This window comes from Ammospiza nelsoni, chromosome 31 (genome assembly GCF_027579445.1).
Source record: "Ammospiza nelsoni isolate bAmmNel1 chromosome 31, bAmmNel1.pri, whole genome shotgun sequence".
NCBI lineage: Eukaryota > Metazoa > Chordata > Aves > Passeriformes > Passerellidae > Ammospiza > Ammospiza nelsoni.
Genome location: NC_080663.1, coordinates 1,312,365 through 1,325,322, shown reverse-complemented (window position 1 = coordinate 1,325,322; position 12,958 = coordinate 1,312,365). Strand labels below are relative to the sequence as shown.

The 12,958-nt window shown below is 51.8% G+C and overlaps 1 protein-coding gene and 1 pseudogene across 1 annotated transcript in view; one reads left to right on the top strand and one right to left on the bottom strand.

The window, feature by feature from the left end:
* Window positions 1-12,958, bottom strand: part of LOC132085559 (zinc finger protein 850-like) — a 280,143-nt pseudogene that overhangs the window by 192,323 nt on the left and 74,862 nt on the right.
* The window catches only part of LOC132085572 (zinc finger protein 850-like), a gene marked incomplete at its 5' end in the record, with an annotated part of 95,452 nt that overhangs the window by 43,760 nt on the left and 38,734 nt on the right, over window positions 1-12,958 (top strand). The window contains 1 exon segment of the mRNA XM_059491028.1: window positions 9,733-10,372. Within this exon segment, the coding sequence (XP_059347011.1) occupies window positions 9,733-10,372 (640 nt within the window).

Genomic DNA, 12,958 nt, shown 5'->3' with positions numbered 1-12,958 from the left:
GTCTCATCACAGAAAAACAAAAAGAGATCTAAGTGGGTGGATTGGCACCGGATTTGGTATAGTAAACACAATAGATCAAGAGGTATTAGTAAACAAATTAAGTACCGTCACATCGAGCTTAGGAAAGCTTAAGGTGCCTCTCAGTACATCCATGCTTACATTAGCTGAAACACAATCGCTAGTGGTGAAATTACTAACCATGGTAGCGAACCACACTGCAGAGGATTTTGTGAAGCTCGCTAACTACACAGGGGAACTTGGCAAGGACATTGCACTCGCTATCCAATGCTCTCAGACGCAACAATGGGTACAGTCGGTAGCGGCAGGAATAATGAGAGAAGGAACGGCAGGTATATTACCTCAAGAAATAAGGGAAACAATATTAAAGGACAATCATACTACACGATTTGAAAGGGACCATCAAGCTTGGTGGCAGTTAGTAAACTTCACTTACGAACCTCAACAAGAACACGTTGAAGCTTATGTCCTCACCATTAGTGCGGCAGAGGAAAGAGGTATCTTTCCCATCCTCACTTTAGGGACAATGCATCAAGATGTCATTGTCAGGCCAATAAACCATAACGTTTGGGCCAGTTATGATTACACCAAAAACAAGTGGCAATCGGTTAGCACAGAAGCATGCATCCCTAGAGGACAATTAGGCTATGTTTGCGAAAATGCTGTGGTAGAAGCCGAAGATTTATGCTTAGATGCTGAAAATAGTGTATGTACCTTAGAAATGCTTCCGCATGATAAAACACAATCACAAGTTTACTATATAGGAAATGGGTGTGCTTGCGTAAGGACAGCTTGTGACAACGTCACTATAGATAATTGCCTAGCAGAGACTAACAATACTAACTTTTGTGCATGCAACTTTACCAAGATCATAGGTTGTGATTTTCATTACACTGTCCCAATAACTACCCAACAGCTAATTAACGCAAATTTCAACCTATATCAAGAGATACCGAAATTACAAATAGGGATGGACGTCAAAATTCTCAAAGCAATGCTTGCACACCCTGAAGTAAAGAAATTGGTGCAAAAGGTGAATCAAACAACTAAACGAATGGTATGGCAGATAGAACACAATTCAGAAAAGATAAAGAATGTCCTGACCGAAGTAGAACAAGTAGGCCAGCATCACTGGTGGGACATCTTTACAGGATACTCCCCAACAGCTACACAGGTCTTCCATTACGTGGTGCACCCAATGCTAGTAGTAATTATAGCTTTGTTGTTACTAACTCTTACAAACATTTGTTTGTGGTGGAGACTAAGAGGCATAATGAAGAGGACCCAAATGATTTGGGCAATGGCACGAGCCTATCAGCGTCCTGTGGGACCAGAACTTGACGAAAGAATTCGTAAGCTATAAGAAAAGGGGGGAATGAAGCCCCAAAGCAGATAGCCTCCAAGAAATAATGAGTTAAAACATAGAATGTGAGGCATTTGAAGAAGGTATAATATTAGGAAACACATAGAGCAATTAATCAGCTAAAGCATGAAACACAATGACAGGAAGGAGATAGGGATAGGGGGAACTGATGGGCTAAGCATGTTCAGAGCCAACAGTGTCAAACTGACCCTAAGAACTCTGCCAAGCCATAGAGACCAAGCCAAGTACACCGGGAATTGACCAAATTAGGGAAGAGGTTCAAAAGTTTAAAGAGGAAGACTCATCAGAAAGACCCCGTCTATGATGAAGGCAACAGGAACGACCACCTGAAAATTCCCCAAAAGAGATGTCTCCACCTACGCTCCGCCCACGCTCCGCCTACACCACGCCCCATATGAATATGCATGATTATGTATCTGATCTGATGTAATCCTATACCCAAAATTATATATAAGGCTTGCTTTTGCTATGTGAACTCAGAAATCCATTTCGTGATTTCTCCGACGCGTCGTAATAAAATACCTCCTGCTTATCTGACTTAGGCTGAGTCTCTTAAGCAGTTATTCTTGCCTTTTGGGGCAAAATTCGGCATCATCTGTTTCACCAATTTTCCTTTGTCATCTCTTTCCAACTAGAGTTTGAGTCATTTAATTTTCCACAAACTCCCCTTTTTTTTTGCTAAAACGTAATATGATCCCATCTTATGGTTAAGTGTTGTGTTCCTCATTTCAGTGGATTGGTCGGCAGGAAGGTCAGGAGCTGGAGCTGTCTGGTTGGCTATTGCGAGGGCAGCTTGTAATCTAATGATGCCATTGAAATGAGAAATGGGTTCTGTGGCTCCTGATATGAATTGGTTCGAGTTCCCAGGGGCTGGTCCATGGTGTTGTAGGATTTGTTCTGCTGGCCGTTCATCTTTTCCTGGTTTTGGCTGCTGTCTCCAGCCAGGGCTGCATCAATTGACTGCCTTTCTCTAATTAAATCATCAAATCCTTGGATTGCCAACTGATTTCCCTGATTTTTTGGTATGAAAAAATCCCCAGTTCTCTAATATACCCTACATAACACAGACAGTGCCAGCACATGTTGGAGTGGGCAGAGGGATGATTCCCTCCATTTGTTTATAGTGAAGTTTTCCCAACATTCTCCATGTGCTGTTTCCCTTTGCAGCTTCACCCGTTTGTTTTGCAGGGTCAGATATCCTCCCCCTGGGCTCTGCCTTGAGCTGTGCAAATTCCATCAGTGCCAGCAGGCAGAGCTTGGGGTGAGGGGCAGAGGGAATCAGCCCAATTCCTGCCCCGGGCAAGAGACCCAGGTGAATTGTCCACCCTTTGCCTAGCAGTGTTCATTTGCATTTCTAAAGCTCCTTTGGAGGCTGCCTGGAATGGAGCTTCTCTTCCAGGGCAGCCATCTGGTGAGTCACATGTGGCCCCCCCAGAATCTGCTTTTTTTTTAAGAAGTATTAACTATTTCGAGTTCTAAATATTACGGTTAAAGCTCTTCAGTTTTGCAAAAGCTACATAAAGGAGAACATGGAAAAACCCAGACCAAAAATTTATTCTCACACTTCTGTCCCAAACCTAACTGACAACATTAAGTGGAAATATAATGAAAAAATTTTCTCGTGTTGTAATTTTGTCACTGAGACTGCAAGGAAAACAAAAACTCTCCAAGAATCTCTTTATTGTTAGAGAGCCAAGGTATCATTGGTTCTGGCCTGGATGTGCAACAGAAATAATTTCTTTCACAAATAGCCCAGCTGTGCAGAAAAAATCATTCCATGCCATGTGAGTTTTACTCGATTTTTCCTAAACTTCATGTAGAACCAATCTAAATCCACTGCTTTAATGGTCCTTGCTTCCAAGTTGTGTAAGTTGTTAGCATGTGGTTTCCTGTTGGACCCGGAATTCTTTGACTCTGATGTGAATTCGGTCTCCACACTCCTGGATTTCCTTCTCAGCCTGTTCCAGCCCAAGTGTCTCCAGCTCTGCTGGGGCAGTGTCTGGGGTAGCTGTTGGTTGCTGTTTGCTGCTGGGCAATGTTGATGTTTTGTTGCTGGTCGTTATCTCTGTGGGTGTCTTTTGGGCTATTCCCAGTCTGTTGGGATGTTAAACTCATCTCTATTGAGTGGTGTAACATCGCTTAAATAAAACCTTTAAAATTCCTTTCCCAAAGGCAAACCTTTGTGTAGAGAAACCTTTCTGAGCAGAGAAATAAGATTTAAAAGAACCAAACACGGTACATTTTGCAGCAGTGCAATGGCAGGCAGCCCAGAGTGTGGGTGTCAGTGAGCCCCAGAGTGGAACTGTGCCGTGGTGTTCCCCAGCAGCTGTGGCAGTGCAGGCCCAGGCAGCGCTGAAGCTGCAGCAGTGGCAGCAAGGCTTGGCCCCAGGGGCTGGAGATGGCAGAGGAGGGTGGCCAGGATTGCAGAGGATTCCAGGCCAGGATCTGTGGGCAGGCGCAGGGGCTTGGCCCGCTGTGGAGCCCTGGCTGCTGCTGCGTTGCCTTCAGGGCAGGCTCAGGGGCGGCCTCCCATCCTCCTGCTGCGGGCGGGAAGTGCAAATCTCCGGGGCTTCAGAGCCCTTGAGGCCAGGCTGAGGGGTCCCCCCGTGTTGAGCTGTGCTGGCGGCTGTTTCTGGCCTCAGGGACACTTGGCATGGGCCCCTTGGCCACCAGTGGTGCTGCTTTGCACTCCTTGGGCAGGAGCCGATGTCCTGGCTGGGTGTTGGCAGCAGCAAAGTGCCAGGGCAGGCTCTGTGCCAGCCCAGCTTCCTGTGGGAGAAGATCCTTTGATATCTGCTCCAGTGGTTGCTGAAGCAGTGAGAATTGCTTTTGCCCCCCTGTTAGGTGCCATGGTGTCAGCAGAAGATATTGAAGCCTTCCTGCTCAGGGCATTTCAGTGCCAGGCTCTCACAAGTACCCACAGCTGCGCGGGTTGAGCTGAGCATGGGGCGGTGACCTGCGCTGTGTCTGATTCCCCTTCCTAATAACAGCCTGTCTTGTAGCTCTTTTCCCTTCTGCTGTCCTTGCAGAGCCATCCACAAACACATTTTCTCCCTCTGGCCAGGAAATGTCCCATCAATCTCTCCCAGCCTGGAGAGCTCTGTCCCTTGAGTGCAGTCCTGGGTTCCTTGCCAGCCCCTCTCCAGGCTGTTCAAACAGGAGGCTGGGTTAAACCCTTGCCCTGTCCTTAGTTCTGAATCCTCCTGTGCCATTGAACAAGTTTCATACTGTAATAACCGAGCCCTGCTCATCCATTTAGAGGCTCTTTTGGTTGTCAAAGCTTTAACTTGATCCCAGACTTGATCTCTAGGAGGTCCTATATAAGGTTAAACATTTTAGCACAAGAATTCCTCTGGAAAGACCCTGTTTAGCATCCACCTGTAACTCAAATTCTTTTTCTCTGTCTGGAAGGCCCAGGGCTGCCGCCTCAGTTTATCTTCATTTTAACACTTGAAAATTCTGTGTTTCCTCCTCTTGTCCATCCATCCAGTTTTTTGACTGGCAGGATAGGAGTGTTGTAGGGAGGCATCCTTGGCTTCAAAAGCCCTTCCCTGAACAGGGACTCAATCTCAGGCTGTGACCCCTTACTTCTCACTCTTGGAACAGGGTATTGCTTGTCTTGGTTGCTTTAAAGTAATTTGTATAGGCTCCATATCTAACTTTCTCTATTTCCCTGGGCCTGCCCACACTTCTGGGTTCACTTCAGCATAGGCCTTGCGTGACATTTGGCACGGAGTTACAGAACTGGCCTCTGTATCACTTTTTTTAATATTAATTTGCGTTACGAGTTTAGCGATCAAATGCCTTCCCAGTAAATCATGATAACAATTAGGAGCAGATAAAACTTCATGCATTTCAGACCCATCTCGCACTTCTGCTAACAGTGGTTGAATAAAACCACACATCTTTCCCACTTATCCCCTGAATAATCAGAGACGTTTTTGGCATTTCCCCCCCCTAAGGTCTAAGTTTCAGAGTGGATTGAGAGGCCCCTGTGTCCATCAGGAAATGCCTCCTCTCGATGCAGACCCACCCTGAATGTTCTCAGGGGCTGCAGTGTGGAGGGTCCCTGGTGTGATGGGAGCTGTGACAGCCCTGCCAATCCATGTCCATCAAGGGGTGGACTTGCTGGTCCTGAGGGTGCTGCTGTCTGTGCTTGCAGTGTCCTTGTGCCCTGCAGCTGGAGCCCTGGTTCCCTTCCAGAGGCTGTTTGGGTGGGCTGTCCCCTGCCGAGGAGGGCAATGCCTCCGCCAGGTGCTTGTGGCTGAGCCGTGCCCTGGGTGCTGGGGCCCCCTTGGGCCCTGGGGTTGATCCCTCAGGGGCTGTAGGAGCTGTGCCCTGGCCTTTGCCTTCAGCTTGGCCTTTTGCTGCTCCCTTCTTGCACTCACCTGCTGTGCCTTTGTGCCCAAGTGCTGCAGGGCCTTCTTGTGCCCCTCCTGCAGTCCCCCTCAGTGCCTGTGGGTGCTTGTCTTGCTTTACAAGAGAGGTGTCTGCTCAGGAAGGCAGAAAAAGCCTCTCTTGGAATGGAGAATGCAAACCCTCTCCCTCTTCATTTTTAGACTAGTGAAATCATGGGGCTCTCAGGCAATGATATGGGAGTAGGAATACCAGTTCTTTACTAGTGTGTATAATAAAGCAAACAAAGACCAACAGCTGTGGCACTGACAGCAAATAGAGCCCGGACCCAGTCCTGGCCTTTGGGCTGCGGCGCTTTGCCCTTGGGTGCAGTTCCGGGCACGGCCGGCAGGGGCGCTGGTGGCTCCTGCGGGGCGGGGCAGCACATCCCTCCCATGGGAACCTCTCTGAACGGAAACAGAGCAATCCCTTCAGCTAACTCTTTCACTTTTTTACCTTCTATAGCCTTTCTGCCGTGTTTTGGGAAAGAATTTGGAGAGCACTGCCTTTTAACTGAGCTCCTAGTGTTTCGATAAGGTGCTTCCCCTAGAGAGACAGAGTTTCCTTGAACAGCCGGAGCTGTGGTTACCAAGGGGACGCAACTCAGAGCAGGACGGGGTCAGGGGAGGATATCCCGCCGAGGCTCAGTGGGAGTGTGGGCAGGGTCTGCTGCTGGAATCGGCAGAGGGGGATCTTCCCATGGAGCCCGAGGCGGAGCGTGGGTAGCCCCCACATGGCTGATGGCGGCTGATCCGGCAGCTCCTGGCAGAGCAAAGGCAGGTGGGAGAGCCCGGCAGCAGCGGCGGTGCCCAGTGCAGGTGGCACGGGCAGGGCAGCCGGGGATGGGATGGCTGGGACCCCCCCTGGGTGTGGTGGGCACGGTGACCTCGGAGCAGGCGGCAGGACAGAGCAACCCCCATCTTCCCCAGCATGGCCGGCAGAGCGGCCGCGGCCCAGGCAGTGGGAGCAGGGCACACAAATTGAGCGACAGCGCCGGGGCAGGTGGAGCTGCCCTGGGCAGTGAGGCCGCACCTGGGATGGAAACCAGGGCAGGCGGAGCTGAGGCAGGCAGCGAGCCGGGACCCGGGACAGGTGCTTGGGCCGTGAACGGAGGGGGCAAGACCATCAGAGGATCCCACTCTCTTTCTGATTTTTCCTCTTGTTCCCTTCCCTTTCATTTCTCCCCTTTTTTTTTTTTTTTCCTCTAGTGTTTCTGATACTTCAAAGATTTTTATTCTCCTGAAATCTCCTGTCTGACATATGGCATATTCTCTTTCTTCTAGATTAATCGATTTTTTTAACAAATAAATGCAGAGCCTGACAAATCTAAACTTCTGCTTGGATACATTGAAATGGCCAACAAGCTAAGTCACGACCTCCTAATGTTGTTTTTCTCATGACCTTTTTATTTATCCTTTGGCAAATTAAGCATCTTTCAGTTACTTGGTTTGCTACTCCAAAAATCCCAGTGCACACATGCTTCCTTAAAAAATGATCACACAAACTTGACTACCCCAGTGGGTTTTCTAATGCAAGTCTTCTAATATTTTCCTAGTAAGCACATTTTATTATGAAATTGTCTTCCTTCAAGAAGTTTCCATTTCCCTGGTATGTCTTTTTCACTTCCTATCTTGTTTAATTCTTTTTTCTCAGCTTCCCTAAATTTTGGAATTTCCAGCTTTTCCTCCTTTGGAATTATTATTACATAACTCTTTTATCTCCATTTTCTGCTGCATCCCTAGCTTTGTGATGTGCCCCCAGTGCCCAGTTTGCCTCTCCTTTGGCCCGGGCCGGGTTCCCCCCGCCCGCAGCGGAGCAGCCGAGATCCTTGCGCTGCCCATCCCGAACTGTCCGGGCTCCATCCCCGCTGCTGCCACGGGCTGCGAGGGCACTGAGGGTGTGGCTGCTGCTGGGGGAGGAGGAGGAGGCAGGGAAGGGCCGGGATGGAGGGGGAGGCGGAGGTGGGGTTAGGGAGGAGGAGCAGGGGGAGGGATGGAAGAGGAGGGATGAAGGCAGAGAGAGAGCAGCGATGGAAGGAGGACAAGGAGGTGGGGTTATCGAGGAGGAGGAAGAGGAGAAGGGATGGAAGGGGAGGGATGGAAGAGGAGAAGGAGGTGGGGATAAGACAGTGGGAGGACGATGGGGGATGGAAGGGGAGGAGTGGGGAGGAAGAGGAAGAGGAAGGACAAAGGCGGATCAAGGCTGAGCTGAGGGAACCATGCTGTCGATCCCTGCCTGAATTCGCAGCCCCCACCTGTGGGATCATCGTCCCCCCAATCGCGCCTGTGAACAGAGAGGGGGAGCTCGGCCCGGATATCCCGGAGGGTCCCTGGGTTTGCGTTTTGGGGGATGTTTGGATAATGAAGGAGTCCAAGGCTGAGCGGAAAAGGCCCCTTGGGGGGACATCGGGGGGTTGCGGTGGCGGCTGCCGGCAGAGGCATCCTGGAGGAGCAGAGCCCTGTGTCCCCCAGGAGCCCAAAGTGGGGAGCCCAGAGAGGGGGGAGCGCCGCCCTCAAGAGCCTGGAGAGGGGCAGGGGGGACTCCTTGGAGCCCCTGCAGCCCAGAGCAGAGAATGAGGGGAGAAGGGAGCCTGGGAGCCCAAACAGTCCCGGCATCCCGAAATAGGGGGAGCTTTTGGCATTGGTGGGACTGCCAGCAGCTTGGGCAGGGCGGGCACCGGGCACAAGGGGGACCCCCAATCCAAGCATGACCCCCAGCAGCTGGGACAGGGGAAAACCCCTGAACACCAGAGAGGAGGGACCAGGGATGGGGAACTCCTGGGAGGCTTTTTCAGGGCTGAATCTTGGTGTTTGGGAGGTTTTTTGTAGCCAAGGTGGCTGGTGACTTGTAGAGATGAACTCGGACACAGGCACCTTCAAACTCAGTGTGTGTTGGGGAAGGTGAAACAGGAAAGACTTATAAATACGATTGTCTTGCAAAAGATTTTGAGAATATAGAAAGTATAAGGAAGACTGAAATGAAAGCAAGCTCTGAGATACCTCAGTTAGTGAACAACTGCAAAACAATGGTGTGAATCCCCTTTTGATGAAACAATTCCCTCTGCTTGCAGAAAGATTCAAGGTTCAGAGCAGACCCTACTAGCTCACCAGAAGGGGTCCAAAGAGGAGTTTTTAGGGGGTAAAGTGTAACACAGTGTGGTGATGTAATGATTCTTACATGCTGTATGTAAATTCTGTAGGATTTGTATCTTGTACTTGATTGGTTGGTGAGAATTAGAATATTCAACACAGAATAAAACTATTGTGTTGTAATGGGAACATTACTGTGTTATGCTCTTGCCTGTCTTCGTCTTTTACCCGCTCACCCTCTCTACCCCTCTCTAGTCTCGGGCCTGCTCTGAGCTGTGCCTGGCAGCTCCCAGCAGGGCCCTGCACCCAGGCCCTTTGCAATAAACCGCAAGTTCCACAACCTGGCTGCAGAGCTCTCTCGTCTCCGTCTGTCCCGACCGTCCTACCCCCTGACACTCCTACAAACGCTCTCATCCCTTGTTTTCCCCAAACCAGGATTTCCCATTGCCAACCCCAGGGAGGCTGCAAGGAAGAGGAAGATGCCCCGGGACACTGAGGCAGATGAGGAGGAAGTCAGTGCCCCTTTCCCCTCTGTGCTGCTCCATCTCCCAGCCCAGCATGGCCCCAGTAGCAGCTCAGGCCTGGGGGGATCTCCTTGTCCTTGCCTGTGGCACGGAGGCAAATCCCATCCTGTCCTTGTCCTTCCTTCCCCAGAGCAGGAGCTGAGCATGGAGAGCAGGGAGGACAAATGCCTGCGGCAGAACCTGGTGGAAGAGGCCGTTTTGAGCGGCTCCACGGCGCAGGAAGCCAACGGGGAGGAAAAGCCTCGGAGATGCTGCACGAGGAGGGGCTGCAAACGCAGCCGGCGGGGATCTGAGGGGGAAAGAGCCAGCCTGGGCTGGGAAGGCGGCCAGAGACGGAGCCAGAGCTCGGAGCTGGTGTTCCATGAGCAGCTCCATGATGGGGAGAAGCCCCACAGGTGTGAGGAGTGTGGGAAGAGCTTCAGGTGGAACTCCAAACTGATCAGGCACCAGAGGATCCACACTGGGGAGAGGCCATACACATGCTCCGAGTGTGGGATGTGCTTCAGGCAGAGCTCCGGCCTGATCCAGCACCAGAGGATCCACACTGGGGAGAGGTCCTATGAGTGTTCCAAGTGTGGGAAGGGGTTTCAGAGCAGCTCCAATCTCGTCCAGCACTATCGGATTCACAGAGAGGAGAGGCCCTTCCAATGCCCAGACTGCGGGAAGCGATTCAAGCACAACTCCACCCTCATTATCCCCTGGCGCATCCACACAGGGGAGAGGCCCTACAAGTGTGATAAATGCAGGAAGAGGTTTCCGACCAGCTCAAATCTCCTCCTGCACTATCGAATTCACACAGAGGAGAGGCCCTTCCGCTGTCCCGACTGCGGGAAGGGATTCAAGCACAACTCCACCCTCATCACCCACCGGCGCATCCACACTGGGGAGAGGCCCTATGAGTGTCCCCAGTGCGGGAAGAGCTTCTCACAGAGCTCTAACTTGACACAACACCAACAGAGGCACCGGTAAGGGAAGCCCTGCGAGTGCCCCGAGTGCGGGCAGAGCTTCGTGCACTGCTCCAGCTCCATCCCCCACTGGAGGAGGCACTTTCGGCACAGCCCAGGTGAGCCACATTCCCTGTGATCCATGTTGAGAACACACCTGGCTGCTTAGACTTTTGGTTTGGCCCTAATTTTCCTCTGCTTCACCTTCATCCTTTAAAAACACCCCAAACTGGTTTAAATGAAGGAAATTGATCGAATATATCTGACGTTGCATTATTTCTCATTTGTTTTAGAGGGAATTTAGGATTTAGGGATGCGTTCTGTGTGGAGTGCTGCTGTTGCTAAGAGGCAGGAATTTGATCTCACCCTCCTTATGGTGCTAAGAACTCCTTCCCTGACCCAAACCCCAACTCCACCCTTGGGATACCCTGTAAAAATTCCATGGCCCTGGTTTTCACCTGCCTTTGGGAGTTAAGGAATGGATTCCCAAAGGATCAGCCCTATTCCCACTGTATTCCAAGAGGATGAACCTGTTTTCCTGGAGAATACTGACTCTATCACTGTTTTTTTTTTGTTTGTACTACTGCATTTGTATTTTTAATTCTCTTAATAAAGAACTGTTATTTCTACTCCCATATCTTTGCCTTAGAGTTTTTTATTGTAAAAAACTCACACCCCGTCCTAAACCGACCAGTCACCGCGGGTCTCCCCTCAGGAACACCAGCCTCTCTGTGCACCGATCCAGCCAATCACCGCACGCCTCCCCACCGCCCGCCTCTCATGCGCCGAACCAACCAATCACCGCATGCCTCCCCTCACCAACTCCCACCCTCCTTGCGCCACTGCAGCCAATCAGAGCCAAGCATGGAGCAGCGCCCCCTGACCCCGGAGCCGGGCATGGAGTGGGCGCCCCCCGCCGCCCCCCGGGACCCCCTCAGGGACCCCTGGGAGCCGCCCCAGGCTCGGGCGGGTCCTGCGGGAGGCGCTGGAGAGAGTGGGGGAGGCGCTGGGAAAGGACGGGGGGCTCCGGAAGCTGCTGAGGAGGCGCAGGGACAGGTGAGGTGTCCTGGAGGGGTCGTGAGGGGAATTTGGGGAGGGGTCTTGAGGAGCTTTGGGGGGAATTTGGGGAGGATCTGGGGGAACTTGAGGGGGTTTTAGCGGTGTCTGGGGTGCTGGGGGGGCTTTTGGGGGGAATTTGGTGAGGGGTCCTCGGGGGATGTCACGATCCATCCTCACGGATGGGTTTCATGATGGTTCATGGATTTGATCTCAGGGTGCTGTTGTGGTGTGCTGTAATGTCCCATTTTGGCCTTCCAGGTCATTTCACCAGGTGTGCCTATTTCTCTCTCCCTTCCCCCTTGCCCCCATGCTGAGTGAGTCCTGTCAATCAGGCTAAACATTCCAGCAAGGTGTCGTGTGGTTGGTCAAGTTCAAGGGATGCCCCTATGCCCAGAGGTCATTGGCCTATCTGGGTGTCATCTTCCTCTGAGACCCTGCCCCTCTCACCTGGTTGGTGGCTCACCTGTACCTCCCCTCCCCCTATCCCTGAGCTTAAAAAGGCGATCAGAGCATGCGGCCTCAATTCTGTTGGAGCAGTTCCTCACGTTCAGACCTCTGTAACCATGGAATAAACCTCTGGACATTAAACCCTCCAGCAGAATCCTCTCCTTTTTCTCTTCACCGTCGCCTGAAGCTAATCCTCCTGAGGTAAAACGGGGTTCCTAACAAGCCTGGACTTGTTCAGTGCCCAGCTGCAACCACCAGCAAGCCAAGGTATCTCTGGGGTGATACACCGCAGTTGCTGCCTTTGGCCCAGCAGCGAGGGTCAGACTGGCCCAGGCACACTCTAACTGGTAATATTGGGAGCCTTTTTTTTTCCAATATTTGGCATCCCTGAGGCGGGCAAAGCAACTCTGCAGCCTGAGATGGATCCGCAGCACCTCGGAGAAGCTTCTGGTAGCCGTGCATCCAGATGAAAAGGGCTTTGGTTGCATTGCCCTCGGCTAGAGACTTTGGGAATATTCCCAGAAAAAGTTTCGTGGACTGTTCGGCGCTTCTGGAAAGCCCAGCTCCTTTCTGGTGAGCAGATTTTCCAGAGGGAGGACAGGGGAGCATCTCTCGCCCATAGAGAGGTCCTGTCCCGGTGAAGAGACCTGCCTGTACCCAGCCAGCTACAGCTTCCATTTCGGGTGAGTATCTCTGCTCTCGGTAGAGCAGGAGCTCAAAAACAGTCTGCCGTGAGTTCTGTTCCTTTTTGCCTTTGCATTTTTGGCTGCGCAGCCCCACAGACGGGAATTCATTGCATTCTAGCGATTAGCTTTCTGCCGCGTGTTTTGCTGTCTTTTGGAATTCGCGCGGGAGCTCTCTGCCCTTCCCCCCGGCTTTGCAACCAGCGTGCTCGGCTCTCTCCACGTGGTTGGGAGATCTTTCTCTCTCTCTCTCTGTGCGGGGGAGGGGGGGGGGCTCTCCACGTGGTCAAGGGATATCTCTCTCTCTCTCTCTCTGTGCGGGGGAGGGGGGTTCTCTGTACACGCGGCACGGGGGGGGACCCCGGTTTCGGCTTGCCACGTGGCGTGGCTGCTCTCTCTGCTCCGCGGGGGGGCT